The sequence below is a fragment of the Cyclopterus lumpus genome, chromosome 22 (assembly GCF_009769545.1).
Source record: "Cyclopterus lumpus isolate fCycLum1 chromosome 22, fCycLum1.pri, whole genome shotgun sequence".
NCBI classification, from domain to species: domain Eukaryota; kingdom Metazoa; phylum Chordata; class Actinopteri; order Perciformes; family Cyclopteridae; genus Cyclopterus; species Cyclopterus lumpus.
Window position 1 is genome coordinate 3,715,969 of NC_046987.1, and position 26,744 is coordinate 3,742,712.

The 26,744-nt window shown below is 42.0% G+C and overlaps 1 protein-coding gene across 1 annotated transcript; it reads right to left on the reverse strand.

Moving 5' to 3' along the window:
* Window positions 1-808: 808 nt before the first annotated feature.
* Window positions 809-12,352, reverse strand: kcnk5a (potassium channel, subfamily K, member 5a). Its single transcript, XM_034525706.1, has 5 exons — window positions 12,066-12,352; window positions 4,624-4,735; window positions 4,129-4,295; window positions 3,868-4,036; window positions 809-3,772 (listed from the first exon to the last, which is right to left on the reverse strand). The coding sequence occupies exons 1-5, from the start codon at window positions 12,249-12,251 to the stop codon at window positions 2,838-2,840; spliced, it is 1,569 nt and encodes a 522-aa protein (XP_034381597.1). The 5' UTR covers window positions 12,252-12,352; the 3' UTR covers window positions 809-2,837.
* Between the last annotated feature and the right edge of the window lie 14,392 nt (window positions 12,353-26,744).

Sequence of the window (26,744 nt, forward strand, 5' to 3'; positions counted from 1 at the left end):
ATCTGTGTCCTTAATCAGTTTGGCAAGAATTTCACATTCTAGCAAACTGAGACTTCACTGTTCAAGGATCCCCTGCTTACCAGTATCGATCGCTAAGTGGGCAATTCCTTCAACGACCTGTGGGCTAGCTCGACACAGCTGTAACCAATTACCGCCAACTCGGGTGTATAACCAGGTTGGGGCTTCATCCGCTTCAAAACATTGGTACTTGCGTACCGTGCTGCGAACAGATCGGGTCCGGTCTACATCCAGGACATGGTCAAACCGTACACCCCAGCCCGTTCACTTCGCTCGGCTTCTGCCAATCGGCTTGTAGCTCCTTCACTTCGAGCTAAACACTCTACAAAATCACGACTGTTTGCTGTCCTGGCTCCTCATTGGTGGAACGAGCTCCCCATTGACATCAGGACAGCAGAAAGTCTCTACATCTTCCGTCGCAAACTAAAAACACATCTCTTTCGACTATACCTTGAATAGGGAGGGTAGAGCCGTAGTAGCACTTAAATGTCCCTTACCGATAGCACTTTGTTGTTTAGCACTTTAGTAGCACTTAAATGGCACTTACGGATAGCACTCTGTAGTTTAACGTTATTGAAGAAATTGTACTTGCTTGATTCTCGTTGTTCTGAGTTTGGACTCATGGTTTAATGCACTTATTGTAAGTCGCTTTGGATAAAAGCGTCAGCTAAATGACATGTAATGTAATGTAATGTATAGAGGGGTCTTCAGTTTAGGTTGCTAAGTATGAACCTGAGAATGAGCATATGTTCCCTTTAATTCAGTTTCATCAGCTCACTCAGGTTTTATTAAATGTTTATTTACATGAAATATACAGTTTTGTTTGGAATTCACATGCAAACTTTTTCAAACATGAATAATTTAATCATTTAAAAAAAGAAACCAAAAACACAAAGAACCACAACTGTACTGGAGTTACACACACAGGAGCAACATTAAGAAAACAGCTTGGGGCAAACCGTTAAACCAAGATAACCTGTTAATAATCTGGAGACAGAAAAGTACCATATAACAATGTATTGTACTGTATCACAAGACTGAGCCAGAGAATCCAGGAAAACTAGTGAAAATGAGCCAGACAGAGGAAGCCTCACAAAGATTTAAGTGACGGTCCTGTGATATGGGGGGGGGGGGGGGGGCGCTAAAAACACCCAGTGTGAAAGATACAATGACTCACTGAGAAGATTACAAGTACATTCAACAGATGTTACATTGTACTGTGTATCCCGTTGCAGTGGAATTAAAAAAGGCAGTTCCCCAAACAGCAGTCAGCTGTTCGGCCGAGTTAGGAGTTAAGAAACAAATCCTACTGATGATGGACTATATTTACAGTATACTATCCCTGAGGAGTTCCAAATTCAAAGTAGTGTACTATTACACTGTTTCAAGTTAACGTGTGCAAAAGGTGGGGCAGGGCGACTACGGGCCCTTCCAAAAGTCAGACTGTGAAAAGCAATGGACATTATGATATTTCAGTCCCTCGTGTTTACGCTGTCGTGTACACACGGACCAAGGGGGAAACACACTGTAGTAATGGAGGGCGCCGATACTGCCGACTTCGCGTCTCATGACATACGTCAAGAAAGCATTGATCGGTCACAAGTTGACCTTGGCTTAACCTCGGCCTAAGTGAGAGCCTCCAAAGACAAACATGAGCGGCAAGGCCACGGCCCGTCCCGAGCAGAGCTCTGTTTGTGGCTACCGAAGGGCTTTCTGCCAGTATTTACATGACAAATAAAATGAAGCGAAATGATGCAATGTCGTAGTCGATAGCACAGAAAACACAACACGCCACTCGACACATCAACAATTAAGCGTTTGTGTTCACTGAAGCAATATGAGGGTAATCATACTGGGAGGATCATTTCCAGAGCTGATTTTTTTTCCTTCTTTTTTACAGCAGTCAAAAAGGCAAACAAATCATAATTTTGAAGTGTTCCTCTGGCAGAATATTCAGATTTTCCATAAATTCTTCTCTGCTCATAAAATTAATGATTTTTCCAAGTTTATTCAGTTGGTTCTAGACACCCAGACGTCGCCATGCGTCACTGTTAACCTCTAGTGCAGTCAAAATAAACAGAAATCTTAAGACACAACTAGTCAGCAAGGACATCACAACAGAAACAAACAAATGACATACTAAAGAAAAAGAAAAAAGGAGAAATGGCCCTCGACCCCCTTCATTTTCTGTGAGGACAAATATTTGGCTCAGGTTTGAAAAATAAAGTCTGCACTGAAACAGACTTTGAACTGTCCTCATTTGGTGGAATTGTGCAATGGGAGACATATACACCCATGCAGCTATTGAATAAAAGCTACTATGTCCTTCATTTGAATAAATATTATAAACACACCAATATGGTGAATATACATAGAAGAAACTATGGGGAATCTAATACATTTCCACATACAAATTATCATCAGCCTGTGAGTAGAAAAAAAAGCACTCATGGTAAATAGCTCGTTTGGACATTGCAATAAATGTGTAGTTTCTCAAACGACATAAAAAAGGCATGAATAGAGTAGATGTTTAATACTCATGGTTACATGTCACGCTCTGCCGTCCATATTCATCGAGACGATTGTTCAAGGGTTTATCGGGACAACATGATGGGGATTTCCATTTCTCAGCTATAAACAGCACATTTCATAGAAATTTGATCGTGGCGTTGCGGTAATCATCAGACCCCCAAACGTGCAATGGGACTTCTGAAATCTATTCAAACACTTCACATTAGAATACTTCAATGCCAGCCAATTCAACAACCCGTGACCAGGAAGACGTGTTGACTTTAGACAGCGCAAGGCTTTGTGATATCTCAAGATTCGGTATTTTCCTCCTTTGCATATTCCTCCACAAGTTTCTCATAGGAGTGGCTGTGTTCTGAACCGTCACTAGTGAACACAGACCCTTCAGATTCAGAACTATGCTCCTCCTTGGAGTTTGTTTCAATGTTTTCATCACATGTAGTGATGGATAGTTTTGCTTTAGAATCATCGTCCTCCTCATCCTCCTCCAGGTTATTGCTCAGAAAGTTCTCCTCATCTATAAAAGTAATGTTTGCATTTTGGAATGTGAGGGGATGGTACTCCTTTGAGTCCCACGTCCTTCGACCACCTGCTCCACATTCTCCCACCCCTCCGTCTTCCAGTCCTACGTCCTTGTCCAGCTGGTTCTCATACATTTGGCCCTGGTCGAGTTGTATGTCACCTTCTACGTGGTCCTCTGTTAGCAGCAAACCGTTGTCTGAGCCCAGGAGGTAGTTTTTGGACTTTGAAAAAGCAACAGTGACTCGGTCACTGAAACTATAGCGCCTCTTCTGGCGCGGCGATCGGTCCAGACTAAGGATGGTGTGTCCATTGAACATGGGCGAATCATTGCAGCTCATGGACCGACCAATATCTTTACTCACGGTGTTGTCATTGCCACCGTTGTTCCTGACATCTTTTTTGGTGCCAATCTGTTTAATCAAGTCATTGTAGCCTTCCTGCTTCTTGGACAGGAAGCTGAAGATGTTGACGTCATTAGGAGTGGGTGGCAGACGGAGGGCAGCCTTGTGAGACTCTTTGTAGTGCCGGAGCTCATCCAGAGATAGCTTGCGCAGCTTGCGGCGCTTCTTCAGTGCCTTGTGGGCCTCAATCACCATCCGCACTTTCCAGTTGAAGAACAAAGAAAGCCAGGCCAACCCCAGATAAATCCACACTTCCACAAAGTAACGGTACAGAGTTGGGTATTCTTTATTTGGTTCCACACCTGCAAGGACAAACAAAATAGTCCATTATCATTTGAATCTAAAGTCACGGCCTGGTTTAATCGGTTTAATCCACAGAATTTATTTCTCAGCTTACCTGCAACCAAGTCCCCAAAACCAATCGTGGTCAAGGTGACAAATGAGAAGTACAAGCCTTCGATATATGTCCAACCCTCTTGTGACATAAATACAAAAGGTGGAAGGACTAAATGCACCAGCACACCCCAGAGGAGAAATATAGCTGTGCAGGTAAATTGAGCCTTTCTCTGAAAAAAGAAAAAAGAAATCATTACTTCAGGCGCAGGTTTTGTGATACAACAGAAAAATTAAGTGGAAAGAACAGCTTCTTTCAACTTACCAGTGAAAATCTTTTCTTGGTTAGATACTGGCCCAGGTGCTTGGCTCTGCCACCGAAGAACTTTCCCAGCTCACTGATCCAGGAAAGACACAAGGGCACACCAAAGAGGCCGTAGAAGATGCAGAATACACGCCCTTTTGGTGTTTTGGGGGCAATGTTCCCATATCCTTCAGAAATCGAAAGTGAAAGCAAAGTGATTAGGGTTGGGATGTTTCAACCAACTTTAGAGTGGCTTTATAGTAGGAGATAGAATTAGCGAAAAACATGCCACCAATACAGGTTGTCTTAATCCAAGTCCATCTCCTCTGTGTGCTGTACCTTTGTTTTATAAACACTTTGGCAGCAGTTGTCTGGAATAGACTTCGTCCAAATGGAACAATGTAAGACATTGCTTCGTCTCAAGTCCCTCAAGTAAGTTTTGACAACTAAAAGTACTGCCTCTTTTCTCCCATCAGAACTAGACCCCTCAACGTTGAACATACAGAAAGTACTTACCGATAGTGGTGATAACTGTGGCGGCAAAGATAACGGCATTTGGCCAGTTCCAGTTGTTGAAGGTCTTGCTGCCAGTTATAGTGACCCCCTGGCCTGCAGCTTCAGACACCACCTGAGGACAAAGAAGAAACACATCGGAGTATGAGATTGATTCCAACTTACAAGACAATTTAACAGAGGCCAAATACATTGGGTGCTATCAACTGGCTTTATAAGAAACAAGGGTCCCATCTGACTAAAGCGTAGTTTATACTCGGCGTAATCACGGCCGGCGCGGGGTGCAAGTGGTCGCGGCACTTGGTCGCGCACCTCTGATCTTTTAGAACTTGCCATGCGCGATCACGTGACTGACAAATGATTCACTAATAAAAGCACTATTTACATATCCGGGGATATTATAAAGAAGGCCTATTTGCTTTTTTTTAAAAACAGGTTTTAAAAATCCTAATTTGAGTAAATTGCCTACAGGATATTTAACCTTTGTTTCCTATTAATAATGTTGTTTGCGAATCCGAGATATATGTCTATTAAATACAATTCTTCCTCGACATTGTGAAGGTTGGTTTATGGCTTTGTGCTGTTTACACCTGCAGTCTATTGGCGTATCTATGAGCTACGCTTGTCGTCCTCTTCACAGTTATATGTTGCGCTATGTTATATGCTGTTCAGAGAATAATGCAGTGCACAGCGCAGAAACGCCTGCAGAGGCTCGCGCTACGGCGCCAATCGCCAGTATAAACAAAGCTTTAGCTAGAGGAAGACAGGAAGTTTGTTGTGTGTAAGCTCCATTTATCTCCACCACATCCTTCCTGTGATATGTAGATGGTTTCGCCAGTGGCACTGATGAGGTGCAAAGACATCAGGCACCCTTGAGAATCCCCATCGCCAAGAGGGCTTTATGGTGCCGACCAATGCTTGTATTGGTAGGAACACAGGAAGGCCTCGCCAGCTATTTCAGAATCCCAAGATGATGCTTTGTTTAAACACTTACTAAATAATTCCTCACTGGCTGCTCTTTAAAAGTTTGTTTTTCCTTTCTCAAGATGCAAAATTGCACTGAATATATACAAACAAATTCTTCAGGAAAATAAGGTTTTGTGTATAGTTTGTCTCTTACCCCCTAGAGCATGGGACGCATCAGATCACTCCTTACAAGGAAGTTCCATTTAGTGTTGACATCCAAAGGAGACAGAAAATGCTTCATCAACCATTCCCAACCATATGTGTGCCTGAACAGCCACAACAGAAACTGAATCTCCCCCCTGTTGGGTATTTGCAAACACCCGGCCATGTGTGGTGGGACAATGCATCCTGCCCCCCCCCCCCCCAATAGTTCTTCTTGTCTCCAACTGTGCTTGATGGGGGGGGTATGCAGGGGTCAGCACAATTCGTATGAGCCCTTAATCACTGGAAGATGCTTGGTTCTTTAATAATAACAGGTCTGTGACAGCTCTGCTCTGTAATTACCAGCACGAGGGAAGGCCAAACAACACAGTCGGGCTTTAGAATGACAGCAGTGGTGTGATGACCGAGTTTGTGTTCCAACCAGGGCCAGAAATTAAAGAGTGAAAACAACAAACGGTCCTGCTTACGCACTTCCACATTTGACATGACAGCCCTCGTGAATCCACTATAATTACTGGTTACATATTTATGCATGGGGAACCTCATTATTGAACTAATCTTACTGGGCTTAAACTGATTACAGAAACCTTTGAAACCCCACAACTGCATTTCCCCGTTGGCCTAACGAACCAGTCAACACGACAGCACTCCAACTGTGCCCAATCGGCTGCATCTAATATACAAAAAGGAAAGGTGCGAATTATCGCAATAGTAATCTCTTCGATGTCATATTTTCACATCAAAATGTTCGTGCAACAATTCTTTTGTACAAATGGTAAAAAGACAGAAGAGACACCACAGGGTAGGGATGCACCGATCCAAGACGGATGCTGACTCAAAAAGATAGATGGTTTATCAGTGACAGCGGGGCCGATCTATTCAATTGGGTTCTCTGTTTACATCGGACTACAAGCGTGCGTACCATCATCAGCACGCCAGGAGACATGCTAGCTGTTTCGGAGGTATTTCAACGAAGAACACGGCCATTAAGTCTCAAATGAAATGTCTCAGGATATTTTCTTTGACAAAGTTAGGAAAGCAGTCTTTAAGTCAATCCTTGCACAAATAGGGAGGATCCCAGTCTCTTCCACGCAGCGAGGCACACAGCGTGTTATTCAAACAATGGGATCAGATCAGTACTCTTTGTCTGCGCATCCCGACCAAAGGAGAGTGAGTCAAACCAAAAGCAGGTAACTAAAACACGCAAGTTCACTCATCACATCTGCCCACAGAAGAGATAAAGGGCATCGCATGTACTTTATGTTTCCAGCACTGCGGCTTGTACTCATGGAAAGTGATGAGGCGAGTCTCGCCACAAGAAAGTTAATTTAGAATTCAAATGACAGACTTTTGGTAAATCCCCTTAATACAAGCAACCATTCATTCATTCACTCCCTGACATGACATTGTATCACCATTAACTAAGACTGTAACATTTTTAGGTACTTTTCTTTTTTGCTGGGTGGAAATATAATTTAAAAGTGACAAATGTTATGTTGTGAGTCACGTCTGTGGTCTGTGTGCTCGGCTCTGTACCGTCCTCCTACTGGTCTAATGAGGGTGTTATGCACATGTTCACAGTCTGGCTGACCAACCCTGATTCGCAGGAATACAATGAGGGCAGAGTGCAAGATACATCACGTCACGCAAGTAGAGGATCTTCACCTCTTTTAAGACTTAAGGTGAACGCATTAACTGTTCTTCTTTGAGACGATCTACTCCAGCACTACATGGAATAGGCTTGGCGACGCACAAGGTCCTCAAAAGAATGAAAAGGAAATCTACTGGTCAACCCATGGTCACTTCAGGTCACAAATAACCCTGAGAATGAGACAAAAAGGCACCAGCACCGGGGGAGAAAGATACAACAAGACTCTGGTGTCAGACTGAGCCAGAAGCAGCTCAGGAAGAGGTTGTTAAACTGGCTTCTCGACATGCCGGGCCAATCCACAACTGCCAGGCTACATGGACATGGATATCCTGACGGGTCCATGCATGGGAAGTGGCAGAGCTCAGTAGAATCGTGGAAGACGCTTTTCTATAACCAGTGCATCACAAAAAAAAAGAAAATGGAAAAAACAACATTAAAATAATCCTGCAATTTTGCTGCCGAATCTCTCCAAATGGTGTTAATCTAAACATCAAAGTTGCATTTTGTGTATGACCAATGAAGGCAGGACGTCTGAAAATGTCGTATTAAAATAATACCACAAAAACAACACGCCGCAACCCCATTAATGATTAACGTCAAGCTCACTCACTCACGGCCTTGTTGAGGTAGAAGACTGTGGCAGCAAGATCTCGTGCTTTTACAAAAGTTATTGAACACTTCACGCCGCTGATGACCGTAACGTCATATCATACAACACACACCTCAGTGGAAATACCAGCCAAGTGAAAAACCTTTTCCCTATATATGATTGGAGCAGGAAACAATTAGTTGATTGACAGAAAGATTATTGGCAACACTTTTTGATAAGTCGAAAAAAGCGAAACATTTCCCATTGCTTCCAAAACACACAATCTGCACTAAAGGTTTTTGTGCATATTGCAGTCTATTGATTGATTTAAAAGAACCCAGTCATTGCAGCAATAATACTTTACTCATTGAGCATACAATACAAAACGCTGACTTGAAAACTCACAATGTGGTGCCTGATGCTGACACTCTGAAAGCATTCCTTTGCTTTTGTGGATCTGAAAACATTGCCAAGCATGCAGGCATCTGTCACCGGCCCACTCTGATAAACAGAGCACAGTGATCGCCACAATGACCAAGCCAACTGTTATCAGGACAGCTGGCGGCCCAGCACACCCACCACAGCTGCTCGTGTGCAGCATTGACCCGACTTGCAGTCGCTTAGGCTCCTCCAGGTCGTTACATGTTGATTTCTGAGGCAGCGGATAGACGGCTGGCAAACAATACGCTTGAGAAACAATGCTCAGATATCGTTGAGTGCAAAAAAACACAATGGAGAGATGGGAGGACGAAAAAGGTGTGGGATGCCTTCTTATCTTCACAAAAGAACGTTACGGAGAAACCGAAGCTGATTAAGAAAGAGTACAGACAACTTGTGGCCATTTTACAGCTTTTTCTTTATTTGGTAGCTGTACAAAAAATTCCCTGACAGTGAAAGGAGTCTTCCATCTGTTAAGCAGAGCCTTTTGCACCATTAACAGATTTGTGAGTGGCTGCTTTAATTCCCCGTGAGGTTGACAAACTTGCCTCATTAACACAACATGTGGTGTTTTTATTCATTCTTGAATTTCTCTGTCGGCCCTATAAACATTGAAAGATCAGTGTTGGTATGCTGACGTAAATGGTGACATTCTCACATTGCACTGGCAATATCATTAATCAAAGTAGGCATACAAGGCAACAGGGCATCACTGTCTTTCCAATTAATTGACACCCTTGACATGCATTGCTACCTTCTGAGCCTTCAGTGGAACTCTTTTTATTTACTTTTCAAAAGCAGGATAAAAGACTATTTCAAGCGAGCGGTCCCTGGGCACATGACTATCCCCGCGAACAGAGGCTACTTCATTGGGCCTTTTCAGTCGGACGAGGGGGCCAAGTTTCCTTTTTTACGCATGTGACAGCCGAGCGAGCGCTGAGCAGTGTTTTGCAAACTCCTTCTTCTTCTTCTTCTAGGTCACACGTGGTCTTTAAGTCATGCGCGACTTGAAGCACAATCAAAAATGCCGTCCGCAAAACCAAAAATTGAGAGGGAACGACTTAAGTTTTAAAATTTCATACAATGCCTCGCTACGTATGCATTGGACTTGTAATAATAGAGTGGGGCACTGTATTTAGGGTCTTTATTTCATGTTTTTACTTCAAATATCAAATTCATTTTGCTTTACGTCAGAGTTCGCAACGATTGGTTGATTGAAAGAAGATGTATCTGCATTGACTTCTATTCAGTCCAAAAACACAGGGGGCCATGTCCATATACCACGGCTGAGTCCTCCGAGTCACACCCGGGGCCCTTAGCTGCATCCCCTCTCCCCCTGTTCCATTCTTTAGCTGCACTGTCAAATAAAGGCCAAAAAAGACAAAAGAATAGGCAAAAAAACCCATCTACATTCAGTTTCGTGCTTTTCACATGTGAGAACGTGCATTTACTGCGTCATACATAGCAGCAGTCAACTGAATATCTTTGGGTTTTGACAAATCACCAATCAATAATTAGCAGCACAACCTTTTAAGCATGAAATAACCATGTCCATGCTAACTGTTACACATCCATTGTTATTTGCAACTATTCTGCCAAGAGACAGCCTATTTATTTTATTTTTAAATAAATGTAATGATGTTGGTTCTGTATTGTTGGAAGAACTAAAAACAAACAAAAGACAAAAACTAATTAAATATTTGTACATTTTTAAATGTATTTTTTTTGCAGAATCAGCTCAACACTCGGATGGAGGCATGATATGTACACACATGCGTTCAAGCACAGTTCAGGCACACGAGGCCCGTCTACTTGACTAAAGCACGCGTCCCCTTTCAGCCCGAGTCCACGTGTGCTTCCGGGCGCCGCCGCACAGCAGACGCCGCTCACGCTTCCCGCTGCGACCCGGGACGCTCGCTTCTTGTTTGCAGTGGAGCTAATGTGTGCAGTCCTCGCTGAACTTTTACAACAGCTCCTCAACAGCCAGTATTCATGGACCATAAAATCCAATCTGTAAACTGTGACCACTTCAAGGGTCCCATAGTTAATAGTAAACTCCTTGTTAATAAAACAGCAGAAGACTAACTTTTACAAGAGTGTCGCCATCTCTCGTTAAGCCAGTTTATATATTTTAATCGTTGACTCTGCGGGCTAAGTTTCCACAATGGAAACATTGGAGAATCTCTGCTGCTCACGCAAATAACAGTTCATAGAAGGCAACTCAAGGGCAATATATTGGATGTTTACTCGTTTTAATATACAGACTCCAAAGCCTTTGCAGCAGGTGTCTCTGCAGACTGGTGGGGTGGGGCGGGGCGGGGGAGATGTGATTTGATCTGATCTTTTGAGGGTGCTGTGGAACCCCTTTGTCCTTTGCAGGAGAAGGACAGGTTTCAGTTTCACAAAGACTTTAAACAACTCCACAGCTTTCTTTTCCCCAACAACTACCACAACTAAATACTAGTCCAAAATCTAACTATAGATATTCCCCAGACTACTTTAAAATACAGATGTGGCCATTGCATTGGATCTGTCTGGAACAGAGATGCCGTGAATGGGGGTGGGGGTGTCACGGCATATCCCTTTCCACAGAAAGGAACAGCAGAAGGAAGCAGAATGGGGGGATGGTGAGGGGATAATAAATCTCCCTAATACTGACGTGGGCCTGTGAAGGGGGGAACAGGTTGAGACAGGTTTCTGGTCATACTTGAAAGAGCAAAAAGCCCCCCCAAAAAAAACGAAAACAGAAAAGGAACCACCGTCTGGTGTTACTCATGCAGGAAACAGGATCCCTCTGGAGGTGGCTCAGTGTAGACTACAAACACATGGATCAAGCCTTCTCTTCTTCTTCTTCTTCTTTGGTGAGGTACTTTGAAAATCACATCTTCTCCTCGGACTCAAACGGACCGAACTGAGGCCGTAAAAAGCGTCTTGATAACGGATGAAAAGTGGACAAACAACATGCCATGGGGCCAAACACCTGTGCAATCGCAGGCTGTGTTGACTTACCATGTGTTCACCCACCGTGCAGCCACACAGGCAATGGCACCGGCTTGAGGAACTACCAGTTTAACGAGAAAAAAGTGCAATGGAACACCAAGTACTGAGGGTTACAGATTGACCCTCAATGCCCCGTTATCACAGGCACCGCTCCAGACAGACTGTCTGTCAAGGTTTACAACAGAAAATAAACTCAACCGGACAATAAAATAATCATCATCAACGAGGAACCCGGCCAAAGATAACGTTTATGAAGGAATCTGTGGCAATTTCGAGGGGAGGAACTTTGAGTGCTGATCGCCTGTATGACTTGTTGCTGTCATGGCGTTTGAACTCTCAAGTGTGGCCATGGACTTAGAACAAGTCATTTTCTCAGGAGATTTGACAGTGTCTGGAGAAAGCTTATGCAGCAGTTCACGAGTCAGCCAGCAGTTTACGAGTCAGCCATCAGTTCACGAGTCAGCCATCAGTTCACGAGTCAGCCATCAGTTCACGAGTCAGCCATCATTTCATTCAACACCCGAATAGGCGATTGCCATGGCACTGAAAATACACCTGCAGCGGTTCACACAACTGTTACAGTAGGATGCGTTTCACGGAGTCAATAGAAAACAAAAGTGTTCAGTGGACGAACCATACCTTTAATATTTTGTCCAAATCATCTTTCGTCAGACAGGGATAGTTCTTAAGTATTGTATCCTTCTCAGCAGTGTAATTCCTTGCAGCCTCCTTCCAATTGGGCTCCTCCAGGACTTGAAAAATCGCTGCCCCAATGGACAGGTAAAAAATAATGGCAGAGGTCAACAAGGGGCCTTTATCTACCATACTTATGTACAACGACTCAACTCTGAGAGCGCGGGGCAGGAGGGGAGAAAAGAGAGAGAGAGAGAGAGAGAGAGAGAGAGAGAGAGAGAGAGAGAGAGAGGAGGGAGGGGGGGTAGATAACAACAATACCCGGAGTTATGCGCGACTCATTCTCAGCGCTCACGAAATGTTTCTCCTTCCGCGCGGGGGCTCTGAAAGGTGCACGGAACGCTCCGCGGCAGACTGCATTGGGGCCCGAGACGCAACGGGGTAGAAAGTAGTCATGAAAAAATCGGGGTGGTGGGGGGGGGGGGGGGTGGCTGAGCGCGATCGGAACCGCAGTAGTATTCTCTCTCTCCACGTGCGCAGCCGAAGAAGTACTGCCCGCTGAAGTTGTGAACTGGGAGTAGGGGAGCGGGGAAGATCCGCCCAGAAACCGAGCGGGGGGGGGGGGGGGGGGGGGGGGGGCATTTCCCTTTATTTGCTGAGACTGCAGGTGTACAGCTGCTCTAACCTTCCATTAGAGAGTCTCAGGGACTCTTTTTTACGAACAAAAGTGCTACAATAACACAACGAAACTAAGTAAGCAATTGAATAATTAAGTCGTAACTTTTATCAGAATACAAAATAATTTGTATTATTTTATTTGTTGTACATTTGCATCTGGGTTTTTAAGCAACTTTTTAAGCAACTTCAGAAGATAATATTAATTCATACAGGTTCCATATTCATTGGAGCGCAGATATCATTATATTATAGATATCATTTTCCACCCTTGAAAACCCTAGACAGACAGACTGTTTTCTTGTAGTTTATTGTGATCCGCCAAAAAACTAAATGGACTCGAGCCGTGCCACTGGATCTGCCTCTCCCTGCAAAACATGTAGATTTCATATTGTCCGTTCGTCATGAATCCATCCGCCTGCAGTCCTGGTGAATCATTGCGAGACTAATAAATGCTCAGGGTTACAAAGTGATCACAGGTGTGTATGCAGCATATACGTGAAGCAATTACCTGCTTGATGTGTCGAGAAGCAGATGTGTAGGCTTAATATATATTTAGGGTGTTTGGTGAGATTAGTGTTCATCAAATATCAAACAACAGAATCACATATATTGATTGGTGTTCATGGAGAGCCACAGGTCCTCAGACAGAGATTACGGTTTATTCCTGCATCAGTTTTGAACAAGAAAAAAAAAAAATCATGCTGATTTGCACTTCCAAAATCCTTGTTTTCACAAGACCTCAATGTCCTGTGGTCGAATACAACAGTGCAGGTTTGCGAGTGTGTGAGAATTCACGGCATGCAAGACAACAAGACATTGCATCAGGATCACTTCCACAACTTGCTACTTGCACGAGGCTGTTTTTTTCTTTTTCTTTCAATGTGTTTGATTTGTTTTATGGTCTTGCAAGTACATGTATAAACTCAAGCAGCTCGTTTTTAGACTAATGCACTCTCACATATTTCTGTCAGCTTTGAAGTTACATAACATAACACATTATGCTTTTCTCTTTATAAAATGGCATTACATGAAAGCCAATTCCCGTCATCGCTAATGTTCGAAATGCATGTGGAACTGTATAACAGCTAGTTATGTTCACAGGAGTACTGTGGTAGACCGTCAATAGGAGGCGGTACATTTACAGATCTGTGCAGGTTGTAGAGCGAGTGCTAACCTGTTCTTGTATCCAACCAATAGCTGGGATAGCTAAGACGTGTTGGGTCCCACAGCAAGACAAACAAAACAAAACAAAATGTCAAACAAAATGTCATAGAACAAAACAAAATGTCAAATGTTATAGAACATAATTTGCTTCTTTTTCTTTCGTTTTTTACGGAATCAGAGGTCGCATACATTTAAGGTGCTCAATACAGAATTTAGACCATACCCATGGTCTCCTCAGGGCTCTCAACATGGCGATGGAAGACTTGGATTGAAACTTGATAACTGCTTTACACACCGGCTCAGTCACTGGTAAGTTTTTATTGACAAAGTTATTCTTGATTTCCTTTTAGATTTTCTGTAGCTTCACTCCATGGAACACATTTACAGACTGATTTAATGCGTAGAATAAAATAATCCTGAATGAGTTCAAAGCTACGGTAAGAGTTTTAATGTTACTTAATTATGTGCTTTAATTGCTGCATCGATGTGGCTGTTACTCTTGGCCAAGTCTTCCTTGTAAAAGAGCTGTTGAAGCTAAATAATAAACATGTTGTATTGTGTTTATTTATTCTGAAGAAAAACCAAAGTGTAAAAAAAAATTTGACATGCTCTTCCATGCAGAAAAATGCCCTCATGCACTTTTAAATTAGCTGACTTGACCATGTGCTGGTTTCAGATCTGCTGGTGTTCCGGAGGTCATGTAAAACAAGGTCCTGCCATACGCAGCTTGTTACATAACGCCCATTCATTCTCTGTAGTATGAACACCCAAAGGAAAACGTGAACTTCTTACATAGGGTACACAACATATTAGTCACAACAAAGATAAGAGGGTTAGATATAGAGATTCAATCGTTATCATCTTCTATTATTTCATTTGATATCATATTCATAATATATTCAGTCATATTATATATTATGCTTTCAAAACATTCCATTGTGGTATGGAGTTTTAGTCATGTGAATCAGATTAAAATCACTTCACCATCTTGGGGAGTGTAAATTGAGGGTTTTCATGTTACTAAAAAGTACTAAAAAATGCAGCCCAGTGATTGAGACGTCACAACCAGAAGAGCCAAATCAGATAACACAGTATCTACTGTAGATGCATTAGTACATGTTTCATTTGGTGACCAAAAGTCTCAAGAGGACAGAATCTTTCTTAGAGATCTGAGAAAGTTCAGAGCTCCTGCTGTGTACTCAGAGTAAAACTTTGAAATCCTGCATCCCGCCTTAATAGACTAGCATGATACAAATCTTGGAGAGCTGTGTAATTCAATTTGAAAACAGATCTGCCACTTTTCTGTCAGTCAAATGTTAAGTTTGTTTAACAGACTGTTTCTCAATCAGGTTGCTCTTGATCAACATCTGAATTACTAAAGTTTTCCTTAGATAAACACCGACAATGTTGCATTTCCACTGAATGGTAGGCACAGCTCTACTCAACTCGAATAGCTAAGTTGTGGACAGTACCTGCCAATGTTTTTAGGTTCCAAGTGAGCTGAGCTGATACAAGAAGGTGGATTTAAAACACTGCAGACCACTGATTGCTCAGAGGAAAGTGTCACTAGCTCGACACGGGACGTCTTGCCGAAACCCGTCATTTATAAATGGCTAAGCTACTGTCAGTAGTGACTGCCTTTCTTTGTTCACCCAACTCAATTTTAAAGAATGGCAGCCCGCAAAACTACGTCACACTCTACATACAATACGCTATGTGCTACACTGTAAACTATGCTATATGCTACACTGTACACTATGCTATATGCTACACTGTACACTACGGTATATGATACACTGTAAACTATGCTATATTCTACACTGTACACTACACTATGCTATATGCTACACTGTACACTACGCTATATGATACACTGTGCACTACGCTATATGCTACACTGTACACTACACAATGCTATATGCTACACTTTACACTACGCTATATGCTACACTGTACACTATGCTATATGCAACACTGTACACTACACAACGCTATATGCTACACTGTACACTACACAATGCTATATGCTACACTTTACACTATGCTATATGCTACACTGTACACTATGCTATATGCTACACTGTACACTACACAATGCTATATGCTACACTGTACACTACGCTATACTATATGATACACTGTACACTACGCTATATGCTACACGCTAGACTACACTGTACACTAGTAGGACAGAGTGGGGGGTAAGGAGGTGAGTGTCTGCAGATCTGAGTTTGCGGGTGGGAGCGTGTCGGTGCAGGAGGTCAGAAAGGTACACTACTGTATATGCTACATTGTAAACAACAATGTACACTACTATATGTGCTAAACTGTACACTACTCTAAACGCTACAATGTACACTATACATACCAAAACTGTATCCTGAACAATACACTATGCCATACACTACTTTTTCCTACCGTGGCAAAAGTATGATCCGCCTTACTCTGCCTTTGATTGGTTTACACATTCTTACTTAACCCAAACCAATTTCACTCATAACTAAAGCCAACCAACTAAGGCAACAAGTACTGACCAATCATAGGCAGAGGAGGCCCGGTTGTGCCATTGCTGCGTAATTCTTAATTTAAAGTGCTGTTCAGTAGTTCCGACCTCATTTAGCAATCCAAATTCACAATCTCATTATTATTATGGCAATGAATAATTGTAACTGAAGTACATTCCACTTAAAATGAAAGCCCGTTTCCATTGATAACACCCAGTATTTGAATAGCGATTTAGTTTTCTCTCAATGCGCGAAAAGTGTTTATAGTATGTGCTTCCTGTTTGGTAAGTAATATTGTATGCAATCCCTTTGTAAAGGATTATATTTAGCGTGTGTACAGTGATTTGACCATGTGGAATGACTGAAGAACTGCTTCCTAGTTCCATTGTTTTATGTTTATGTTGTGATTTTCTTCCCCGAGCTTCTCGGTGGGAAGGAAACCTGCACAATATGCCAGCTAATGTGCTTCTTGTCGGTGTGTGTTTCTTTTTAGCAATGTGTGTTCCCCAACTGTCAAAATCAGAGGACCAAAAGACTTTTCGGGTCCATGCCCTCTGTCAAAAATACATTTTCATAGGTTGGTTTATTTGAACACAATCTCATGTCCTTTTTATGCTTCAATGAGACATTTGAATCATAATGCATAACAGTCTCTTTTGTGTGCAATCTGTCTCTCTTCAAAGGACACTGCACCAAAAAAGTAAAACAGAAACTTATTTGTTTGAATAGTTCATTGCCTCATATTCATCCTAGGGTTATTCAAACATCTAACTTAGGATGTTTATCTTTTCTAAATGAATTAATACATTTTATTTTAAGTTCAAAACTAACATTAGCGGTTAACTGTTAGCATGTGAATATTTGAAAAATGCTAGAGGGCAGGTTACCAGACATAAATCACAGAGTCTCAAAGCAAGGTGCCGCAAGGTGATTTATTGCATTATGAAACCTGTTCGTTCACCGTGCAAATTCTGAATCCTCAGGTCACAGTGTTAATGCAAATAGCGCGTTAAGCTCCTGGACATTTGCGGACTACCTTTGGGGACTGTGATTTGTTGCAAGGAATTCATTTTTTGCTACAGGAATAGTGAAACCAATTTCATTCTTTGCCGTTAGAAATCGTTATCTTTGGTCCTGCAGAACAAACAAGCTCTTTGACAGACCTTTTTTTTGTCTCCTCGCTCTGCTTTTGTGCAACCTTGCAACTCAATCCCTCTGCCATGTATTGAGGGTTTTTAATGTGACAATGGGGACATATCAGGTTCAGTTTCAACTAAACACCAACCAGAACGCCCCTTTTAAGCTCTAACCATTGGGCTGTCTCCAACAACTATACTACTGAATTCATGTTCAGTTATAGTCAAACGTGGTGAGGCAATCTCTGACATTAATGAGACAAACTAGAGCACCTCACTAAAGTTTAATATGTAAACCTGATTTCAGCATAATCAGCATAAAAAGTGCCAGGTGGTAACACAAGAGAGGAGGCCTATAGATATTCATGACCTCCTAGTCTATCATAAATACATCCGGTTTGGCAGATCTGAAAGCGTTAACTCAACCGATTGTACAACTCAAGATCAATTTGTCACTAAGCATGTGAAAAAAAAAAGTTCTTTGGAGGTGTTGGAGTCATATGGACCGAATGAAACAATTCGACGGGCTTATTACAGTCTTATTACAGCTGGAAACGCCGTCCCCGACCCCCGTTGTTGCCGGAGAAGCACCGCGCCCACCCTTTGGTTCCAACCCAGGTTGCGGCTGTTTGCACCGTTAGATTCCAGCAACCGACTAGTTATGATCTGAATTTCGTGTGAGGCACCTTTTACTTCTGGTCTGTTGGAGGACAAGTGGTGTTACATAACAGGACATGTAAGGTCACAGTGGTTGAAGCACCGTTAGATTTACCAGAAAACCCGGCTGCGCCATTTCCATCATTTCCCAAAAGTGCTCGCAAGGAAAATTGGATAAGGATAAGGCTCTGCTCTTGAGTATGCTTTAATATTGACCCACTTGAAAAAAAAGAGATGATTATCACAAGGTGACAAGTCTTGTCAAGTTCCTTTTTCATGGATATTCTTCGATTGGGTCACGAATAACGAATTCCTTGCCCCAGATATGAGCGCTCCATAAAAAAGGTTGAGACAGGCAAGCAGAATGCTGAGTAAACGCCACAGGTTGTTTATGCTGCCGCTCTCCTCTCTCGTGTGCCGGCTTGTCTGAGCTGCAGAGAGGGTTTAAGCCGGAGAGGAAATGCTGTGGGATGAGTGAGAGCATGCCATTGGCTGCTGGTTCAATCTCTGACTTCCCGGTGCATCGGTGACTTTAACAAAGCATCGCTTCTCGAAAAACAAAGATTAGTGTCCCAGAACGTACTCGCAAAACCAAATCACACTTCACGTCATATCAGCGTTCAAAGTTGACCAAGATTATCGGTATCACATGTATCATTTGATAGAAAGATTACTACACTAATTATTTTAATGATCATAATCTTCGCTATAAAGCAAGCAAAGTGTCTGACCTCTTGCACCCATGGTACAGTGCTAAATAAAAATCCATGCACTAAGTGCTTTTACAGTACGTCACGAAAAGCTCTTTTGAAACCGGTCATTCACTAGTTAGCGTAACAGTAATGTAACACAGCAACAGTTTTATTACAGCCTCATATGACAACAATCACAAATTGACTATAATCCAGCATATAGACATATATTTGCCCTTTACTCTATAACAGGCTTCACGTGTAAGTCAACACGCCCTTCGATACCGTGACTTGTATTTATATCTTTCTAGTATTTTAAGCCTTGATCTTTTGATTTGCAAAAAGAAAAACTACTTCAGGTAAGGACATATCTATAAGGCATCTGAGAGTTGTGACATGAGTTTAGGGAGAAAAGAGAAAAGAGTTTGAGTGTTGTATTGTAACGCAAAAGGAACACAACACATCTTCTGTAACCCATTAGCTGCTCTTGTTAATTCAGTTGCTTTAACTTTTACTAGCAGCCCCAATGAAACAGTTTGCAAGTGTTAAAACAATAAACTCTCACTAATAAAAAACCCTTTAATCAATCATGGTGTTTTTGATTGTTTCTAGTAGCCTTGAGTTTACAGTTACATACGTTTTGTAGCTGGTGTGAAGTGGCTTTATGGTGCACACTACAAGACGCCTGTACACGGAGTTCACACCATCACACTGTCGTGTTTTCCTTGTGTTGTTTACCCATTTAAATGTATTTCCATTGAAGAAGCCTGTACCGTGTGTACATTTTACTTGTGTTGTTTACCCATTTAAATGTATTTCCATTGTGTTGTTTACCCATTTAAATGTATTTCCATTGAAGAAGCCTGTACCGTGTGTACATTTCCATTGTGTTCTTTAACCATTTAAATGTATTTCCATTGAAGTCTGCGCCATGTATTTCGTAGCCTGGTGACTTGTATTTAAAGCAGTTTTAGTGTAACTCAGTATGATTTTCATTTTATCCAAAGCGACTTACAATCATACACCGTAGACACAGCTACGGGGAGCAATGTGGGGTTAAGTGTCTTGCTCCAGGACACATCGAGTGTGGCTGGCAGAGCCGGCGATCAAACTGCCGATCCTCTGATTGAAAGACGGACCTGCTAACCACTGACCCACAGTCGCCCACGACCTGCCCATGATGCAGGGCAGAAAAAACAATGTTCCCATAAAACAAAACTTGCTGTCTATGAGTGGTAATGTTGGCCCGATGGTCTGTCAATCCACTTCTTTGGCAATGACTAAATATCTCAACAACTGTTCAATGCATTGTTAGGTTTTTTCTTACAGACATTCATGGTGCCCAGAGGATTCACCCTATTGACTTTGGTGATCCCTCAACTTTATTCTAGTGCCATCACAAGGTTATAATTTGTGATTTTGAGTGAAATGTCTACGCAAATATTGGATGTATCGACATGAAATTTGGTCCGCACGTTTCTGTCTCACCAAGGAGGAATTGTAATAATCTATCTGATCTCTGACTATTCATCTAGCGACATCATCATTTCATTCATTGTGAATTCCATCTTGAGGGAAACGTATTTTGTGTGGATTATGTTAGCTTTTTTCAGTGACAGACACCTCAGCTGTGTCGACCCTCAACAAGAAGACACCCACTTCCGTGCGCTCAGGATTGCGTTGGTAGAGTTAATGGGCGCCCATTTAACAGTTACATTAAAGCAAATTAAGTATGATTCATTTGAAAAGTTTGACACTTCAAATTATTCAAACTTAGATGACATTAACTATATTAGATGCAGATGCTGCAGGTCCAACCAGATAATATTGCAATGTTTTTGTGTGTTATGCCATGGATTGCACTTCAAGTTATCGCTAATCTGTGCTCCATTGTACTTTATCGTCAAACACAGATATGCAAACATGCTCACATGGCTTCAGACAGACATAGTAAACACACAGGCATAGACACAAGTCATCTTTTTGTGTCCATGCCACAAGGCCTCTTAAGTGGCACTAAATCTCTGAAGCTGTCAGGGTTATCAGGCAGTGAGTAAACAGACCACTGTTTCAGCTCAATTATCCCAAAATATGTTGAAATGTATGGTGTTTGCCCAATAAGTACGTCAAGGTCGACCTTTATGTTCTGTAATCAACACATTATAGTCTGTTGTGTGTCACAAACACGTCTCTGTTCTGTGGGATTAGTAGCAGTAGAACAGACGTGTTCTTGGGGTTTACTTTGCACCTTCAATCACTACATGACTTTCAACTAGAAGTGAAAACCAATGTGATTTTAACAAAGTTAAACCGTGAGTATTTTGGGAGTACAGAAAATAACTACAGCTCCCATAAAAACATGGAGAAATTAATGTAACTTAAGGGTTGAAGTCAATGAAGTCTTCATTATGAATTAATTCATCTGTTGTGTTCATCTGTGATTCATTTTTTGATTGATTGATGATTGGTCTTCTATAATTTGTCTGAAAAAAGTCAAAGATAATCTACCACAATAAAGCCCAAGGTTCAACTTCAGACCTCGTTTTGTCTGGCTAATCGTTGAAACCGTCAGCTATTTAGTTTACAACAACTGACGAGCAAGAAAATTAAAAAAAATTCTTTTACAATTAATTAATTTGTTAACTGATCAATTGTTTTGGCTTCAGTCCATTATTTTATGACCATATATCTGCAAAGCTACTTACATTCTTATCAGCCTTGTCTGTTGCATGCTAACTAACACGCATAGGCAGATTATAAGAGAAAGGGCCCCTGGGCTTCATCACATCTCATAAATTGTAGCAAGACACAAACTTAATAGTACTTTAGCCTTTTTTTGTTGTTGTTTTGTGTCTCTTTGTAGTCGTTTTGTGTCACTTCATAGTAATTGTGTGTCCGTTTGTGGTCGTTTGTGTGTCTTTGTAGTCGTTTTATATCTTGATGTGATCATTTTGATGTCTTTTTGTAGATGTTTTTTGCCTATTTGTATTCATTGTATATCTGTTTGTGGTCGTTTTGTGTCTCTTTGTAGTAATTGTGTCTCGATGTGGTAACTTTTATGTTTTTGAAGATGTGTCTCTTTGTAGTCGTTTTATGTTTCTTTGTGGTCATTTTAATTATCTCCTTGCTTGGTGCCTCTTTGAGGGACATTTAGTAGATTAAGGCCAGGGGGCCCCTCACACCTTCAGCCCCATATCCTGTGCCCGGTAGGCCCGTTTAGTTATCCATCCACCTCACACACTACACTAAGACGGTGAACCTGGTAAATATTAGCGGTAGCATTGTTATTGTGAAAATTAGCATGCTGATGTTAGCATTTAGCTTGAAGCATCGCTGTGCCTAAATATAGCCTCACTGAGCTGCTAGCATGGCTGTAGACTCTTCTTGTTAACATTCGAAGAACATCGATTCATGCTCAGCTATTAAAGGCTGTAGGTTCCCCTACAGTATACCACACGTTTACTACACATAATACATGTTAACATCCAGACATGCCATGAGGGTGCCGTTAATGAGTATTTAGGGACAGGTGAACTCTCACAGTGTTTTGGACAGGTCACAGTGACCTGGGCTCCTTATCTCTTTGCTCTACCCTGTTGTTAGTAAGATGATTTGTAGACGGCCTTGTTTAGGCACTCTGACATAAGTGTAAGGACAAAAACACAGATGAGCGGAAGGGGTTTGGGGGGATGCTTGCATGCCGCAGACCGCCACCAGACAAACACATGCAGGCGGACACACGTCCATCTCCTCAGTGACTCAGGAGACAGACGGTGTTTAAGTCAGCCTCTTCTCAACCTCCACACACTCACGTGTCATAGTAGTGCATCATAGCCGCAGGTGACTTAACGTCGAATGGTGGAGACGGACGGAAAATAGTGTGGTGGAATAGTTTGGGATGATGCAAGTGGAAGAAATGTTAATCAGCTCATGAAAAGCCATCTGGTGGGTCTGGCCATTAGCTTATCTTCCCTCGTGCTTTCCAGATGTTTGTGGCAGCACTTGCCTACAGGTCACTCTGTCCGATTACAGTGATAGCTGGGATTTGCATGAAACGCTGCCGATGCCTCGTAAGGCAAAGTGAACAAGGGCGGTCAATAAGTCAGGTTAGAAAATGTCCACAAACACGGATCTGAAGCAGAGTCAGAGATGGAGGGAGTTCACGAAGGGTTAACTGTGTCACTTAGCCATGGAGAACACATAGGAGAAAAAAAATATAAAATGCAAACAAGACTGTTGAGGCAGGATGTGTCTGTTGTCCTCCCATTGGCTCAGAACAGGGAGATCAGGTCCAATGAGTTGGATGGAAAGGGACACGCATAAGGCAAACATATCAGTTGGATAATACTGGAACCAAATGTGAAAGACAAAAACGTAAGTAACCTGGAGTAAAAAGAGAGCAATAGTGCAGTAAACACCCCCTTATTTCTTCTGTCGTATAAGAGTGTGATTATTGATTATTGCTCTTAAAAGATTTGCCCCACACTGTATGTGGTTATGCCTTTAATTATTAGCCTAGAGACTTTTCTCTGGGCCATGTCAAAGATGTTTCTTTTATCACTCAGGACTTATCGGCAAAGTTTTTACAGCAGTAATATTTTGAATTGCCGTCCCATTTCTTATCGTCCACAGCTATCTCTGTGTTTCTCTTTCACCATCACGATGAGAGCTGATGTTTTGCTGGTCAATGATTAATAACCACATAAATGTGTTTATGAAACTGTGTGCTGCTGATGAGGCACATATGGGTCCAACTGAATATTTGCAATCTGACTGCAGTTAACCACAAGGATATGAGTACGATGTCACTTATCTCCTTCGCAACCTGTAGCCAGTAGTTTAAATACTTTATTCAAACATGATCTGCCAATATTTATGCTAATATGGATTGACCTGAAAAGCACACTTTAAGCACGAACCTACTCATATCACAAACAAAACAATTCCGTGTCACGTTATCCCATATGGTTGTAGTTCATGGTAACGTGGGGCTTTGATGTCGCCAGTAGCGGTTATTTCTTGTCATTTGCACTCTGTGGGGAACAATGGTGAGCAAATGAAGTGACTTATAAGTAAAGAAAGCATTGAGTCACTAATGCTTGAGCACACAGTATGGTATTTGCACAACATTAAAATGCCAATCAAATGTGAAGTCTGCATAACGTTTTAGCCGTCTGGCACGTTGCCTGTGTAAACGAAGAAGTTATGTTGGAAGACTTTGTGGAAAGTTCTCCCATCTTAAAAGACAACCCCAGTCTGAGAGCGCTGCAATGTAATCGCTCGGGGCAACTCCTCGCCATCTTTGGACGTTCACGAAAAGAGCCTCCCTCTAAACGAAAACAATTTCAACAATTGGTATCTCCATTAGTCACTTGCACACAAAAACATGGGAAGCCTAAAAGTCTATACATTTGATCTATGATTGAAACAATATGCCCGATGCTATGTTCTGAAGGTCAGACAATGCACTACTTTGAAAATACTTTGAAAGCACATCCGCATGTGGAAGAGGTCAGTTGAGATGCATTTCACATGACCTATCTGCTGCTACCATGTGTGCAGATGAGATAAAGAACAGGCAGACCTTTGTGTATACGTGCATTTAGGGATTTGTGTTGTTTTCTGTGTGCCTGCAGAACACGTGTTTGACGTTTATATCAACAAACGTGTATTGTTAGTGTGATAAATCGAGTTGAGCATCTTTTTGCTAAAAACGTGACCAGGTGAGTGTATTAATGTGTATCAACATGACTTAGTTAGCACTCGAGGGGTGTTCTTACTGTAGGTCTTTCTGGGTGAACCCAAGAGGAAACAGTATATATATAAATATACTACCACTACAACCTTGAGCTGGATATATACTTGCTTTTACCTACAAGTTCCTGTGAGCATGATGATGCCTCTTGTATCCTGCGTCTGTTTGGACTGTTGGTTGTTTACTGATCTTGAAGCCTATCGGCTATTGATCGACGAATACACTTTTGGAGGCAAGGGGACTATGTTTCTGGGGCTCTGGTGTAGGGGGATACCCGGGGCCAAGACTTATTTTCCGTGCCCTGCCCATCGTTTACAGTCCGATGAGCAACTTGAGATACAAGACATGGCATGGCGTTGGAGTTGAGCTCATTTTAAACCAATAAAAAACTAAATAATTATCAGATGTTAGCCGGTGGGTTTCCTAGATTGCATTTTGGCTAATGGGGTCTGCCTCTTTTTCTCTTCACATGGACATTACATCACATGTCATTTAACTGACGCTTTTATCCAAAGCGACTTACAATAAGTGCATTAAACCATGAGTACAAACTCAGAACAACAAGAACCGAGAGAGTACAATTTATTCAATAAAGTTAAACAGTTGGACAGTTCATCTTATTTGGATAGGATTAGGCACCAACACTACTTAGTGAGGTTTAGATACCCAAACTACTTGTTTAGGTTTAGTCACCAACACTACTTGGTGAGGTTTAGGCAACACAACCACTTGGTGAGATGTAGGCAACACAATCACTTGGTGAGGTTTAGGCAACACAATCACTTGGTGAGGTTTAGGCAACACAATCACTTGGTTAGATTTAGGCAACACAACCACTTGGTGAGGTTTAGGCAACACAACCACTTGGTGAGATGTAGACAACACAACCACTTGGTGAGGTTTAGGCAACACAACCACTTGGTGAGATGTAGACAACACAACCACTTGGTTAGATTTAGGCAACACAACCACTTGGTGAGGTTTAGGCAACACAACCACTTGGTGAGGTTTAGGCAACACAACCACTTGGTGAGATGTAGACAACACAACCACTTGGTGAGGTTTAGGCAACACAACCACTTGGTGAGATGTAGACAACACAACCACTTGGTTAGATTTAGGCAACACAACCACTTGGTGAGGTTTAGGCAACACAACCACTTGGTTAGATTTAGGCAACACAACCACTTGGTTAGATTTAGGCAACACAACCACTTGGTGAGGTTTAGGCAACACAACCACTTGGTGAGATGTAGACAACACAACCACTTGGTGAGGTTTAGGCAACACAACCACTTGGTGAGGTTTAGGCAACACAACCACTTGGTGAGATGTAGACAACACAACCACTTGGTTAGATTTAGGCAACACAACCACTTGGTGAGGTTTAGGCAACACAACCACTTGGTGAGATGTAGACAACACAACCACTTGGTTAGATTTAGGCAACACAACCACTTGGTGAGGTTTAGGCAACACAACCACTTGGTTAGATTTAGGCAACACAACCACTTGGTTAGATTTAGGCAACACAACCACTTGGTGAGGTTTAGGCAACACAACCACTTGGTGAGGTTTAGGCAACACAACCACTTGGTGAGATGTAGACAACACAACCACTTGGTGAGGTTTAGGCAACACAACCACTTGGTGAGGTTTAGGCAACACAACCACTTGGTGAGGTTCAGGAACCACTGTAGTGAAGTGGATTGTCAAGGCTCAAATCAAACGGTGACTGGGCTTTTGTCATCAGAGCCCCTCGACTTTGGAACGACCTACCTGAGGGGATAAGACATTCGCAGAATCAGTAGCTTCTTTTAAATCACTTCTTAAAACCCATTTTTATAGAACTGCTTTTAAGTGATGTCGTCCTTTTATGCAGTTCTTTCTTTCCCCTATTTTAGTTTGTCTGTTCTGCTTTATTTTGTATTTGTAATTTCCTATTCCTCTATTGTGTTCATTGCCTATATGGCATTGTCTCCTTTGCCTCATGTATTTTCTGAAATGTTTACTTGTATTGATGTTATGTTTTACCTTGCTTCTATGTAGAGCACTTTGTAAACCCTGTTTTTAAAGGTGCTATATAAATACAATTATTA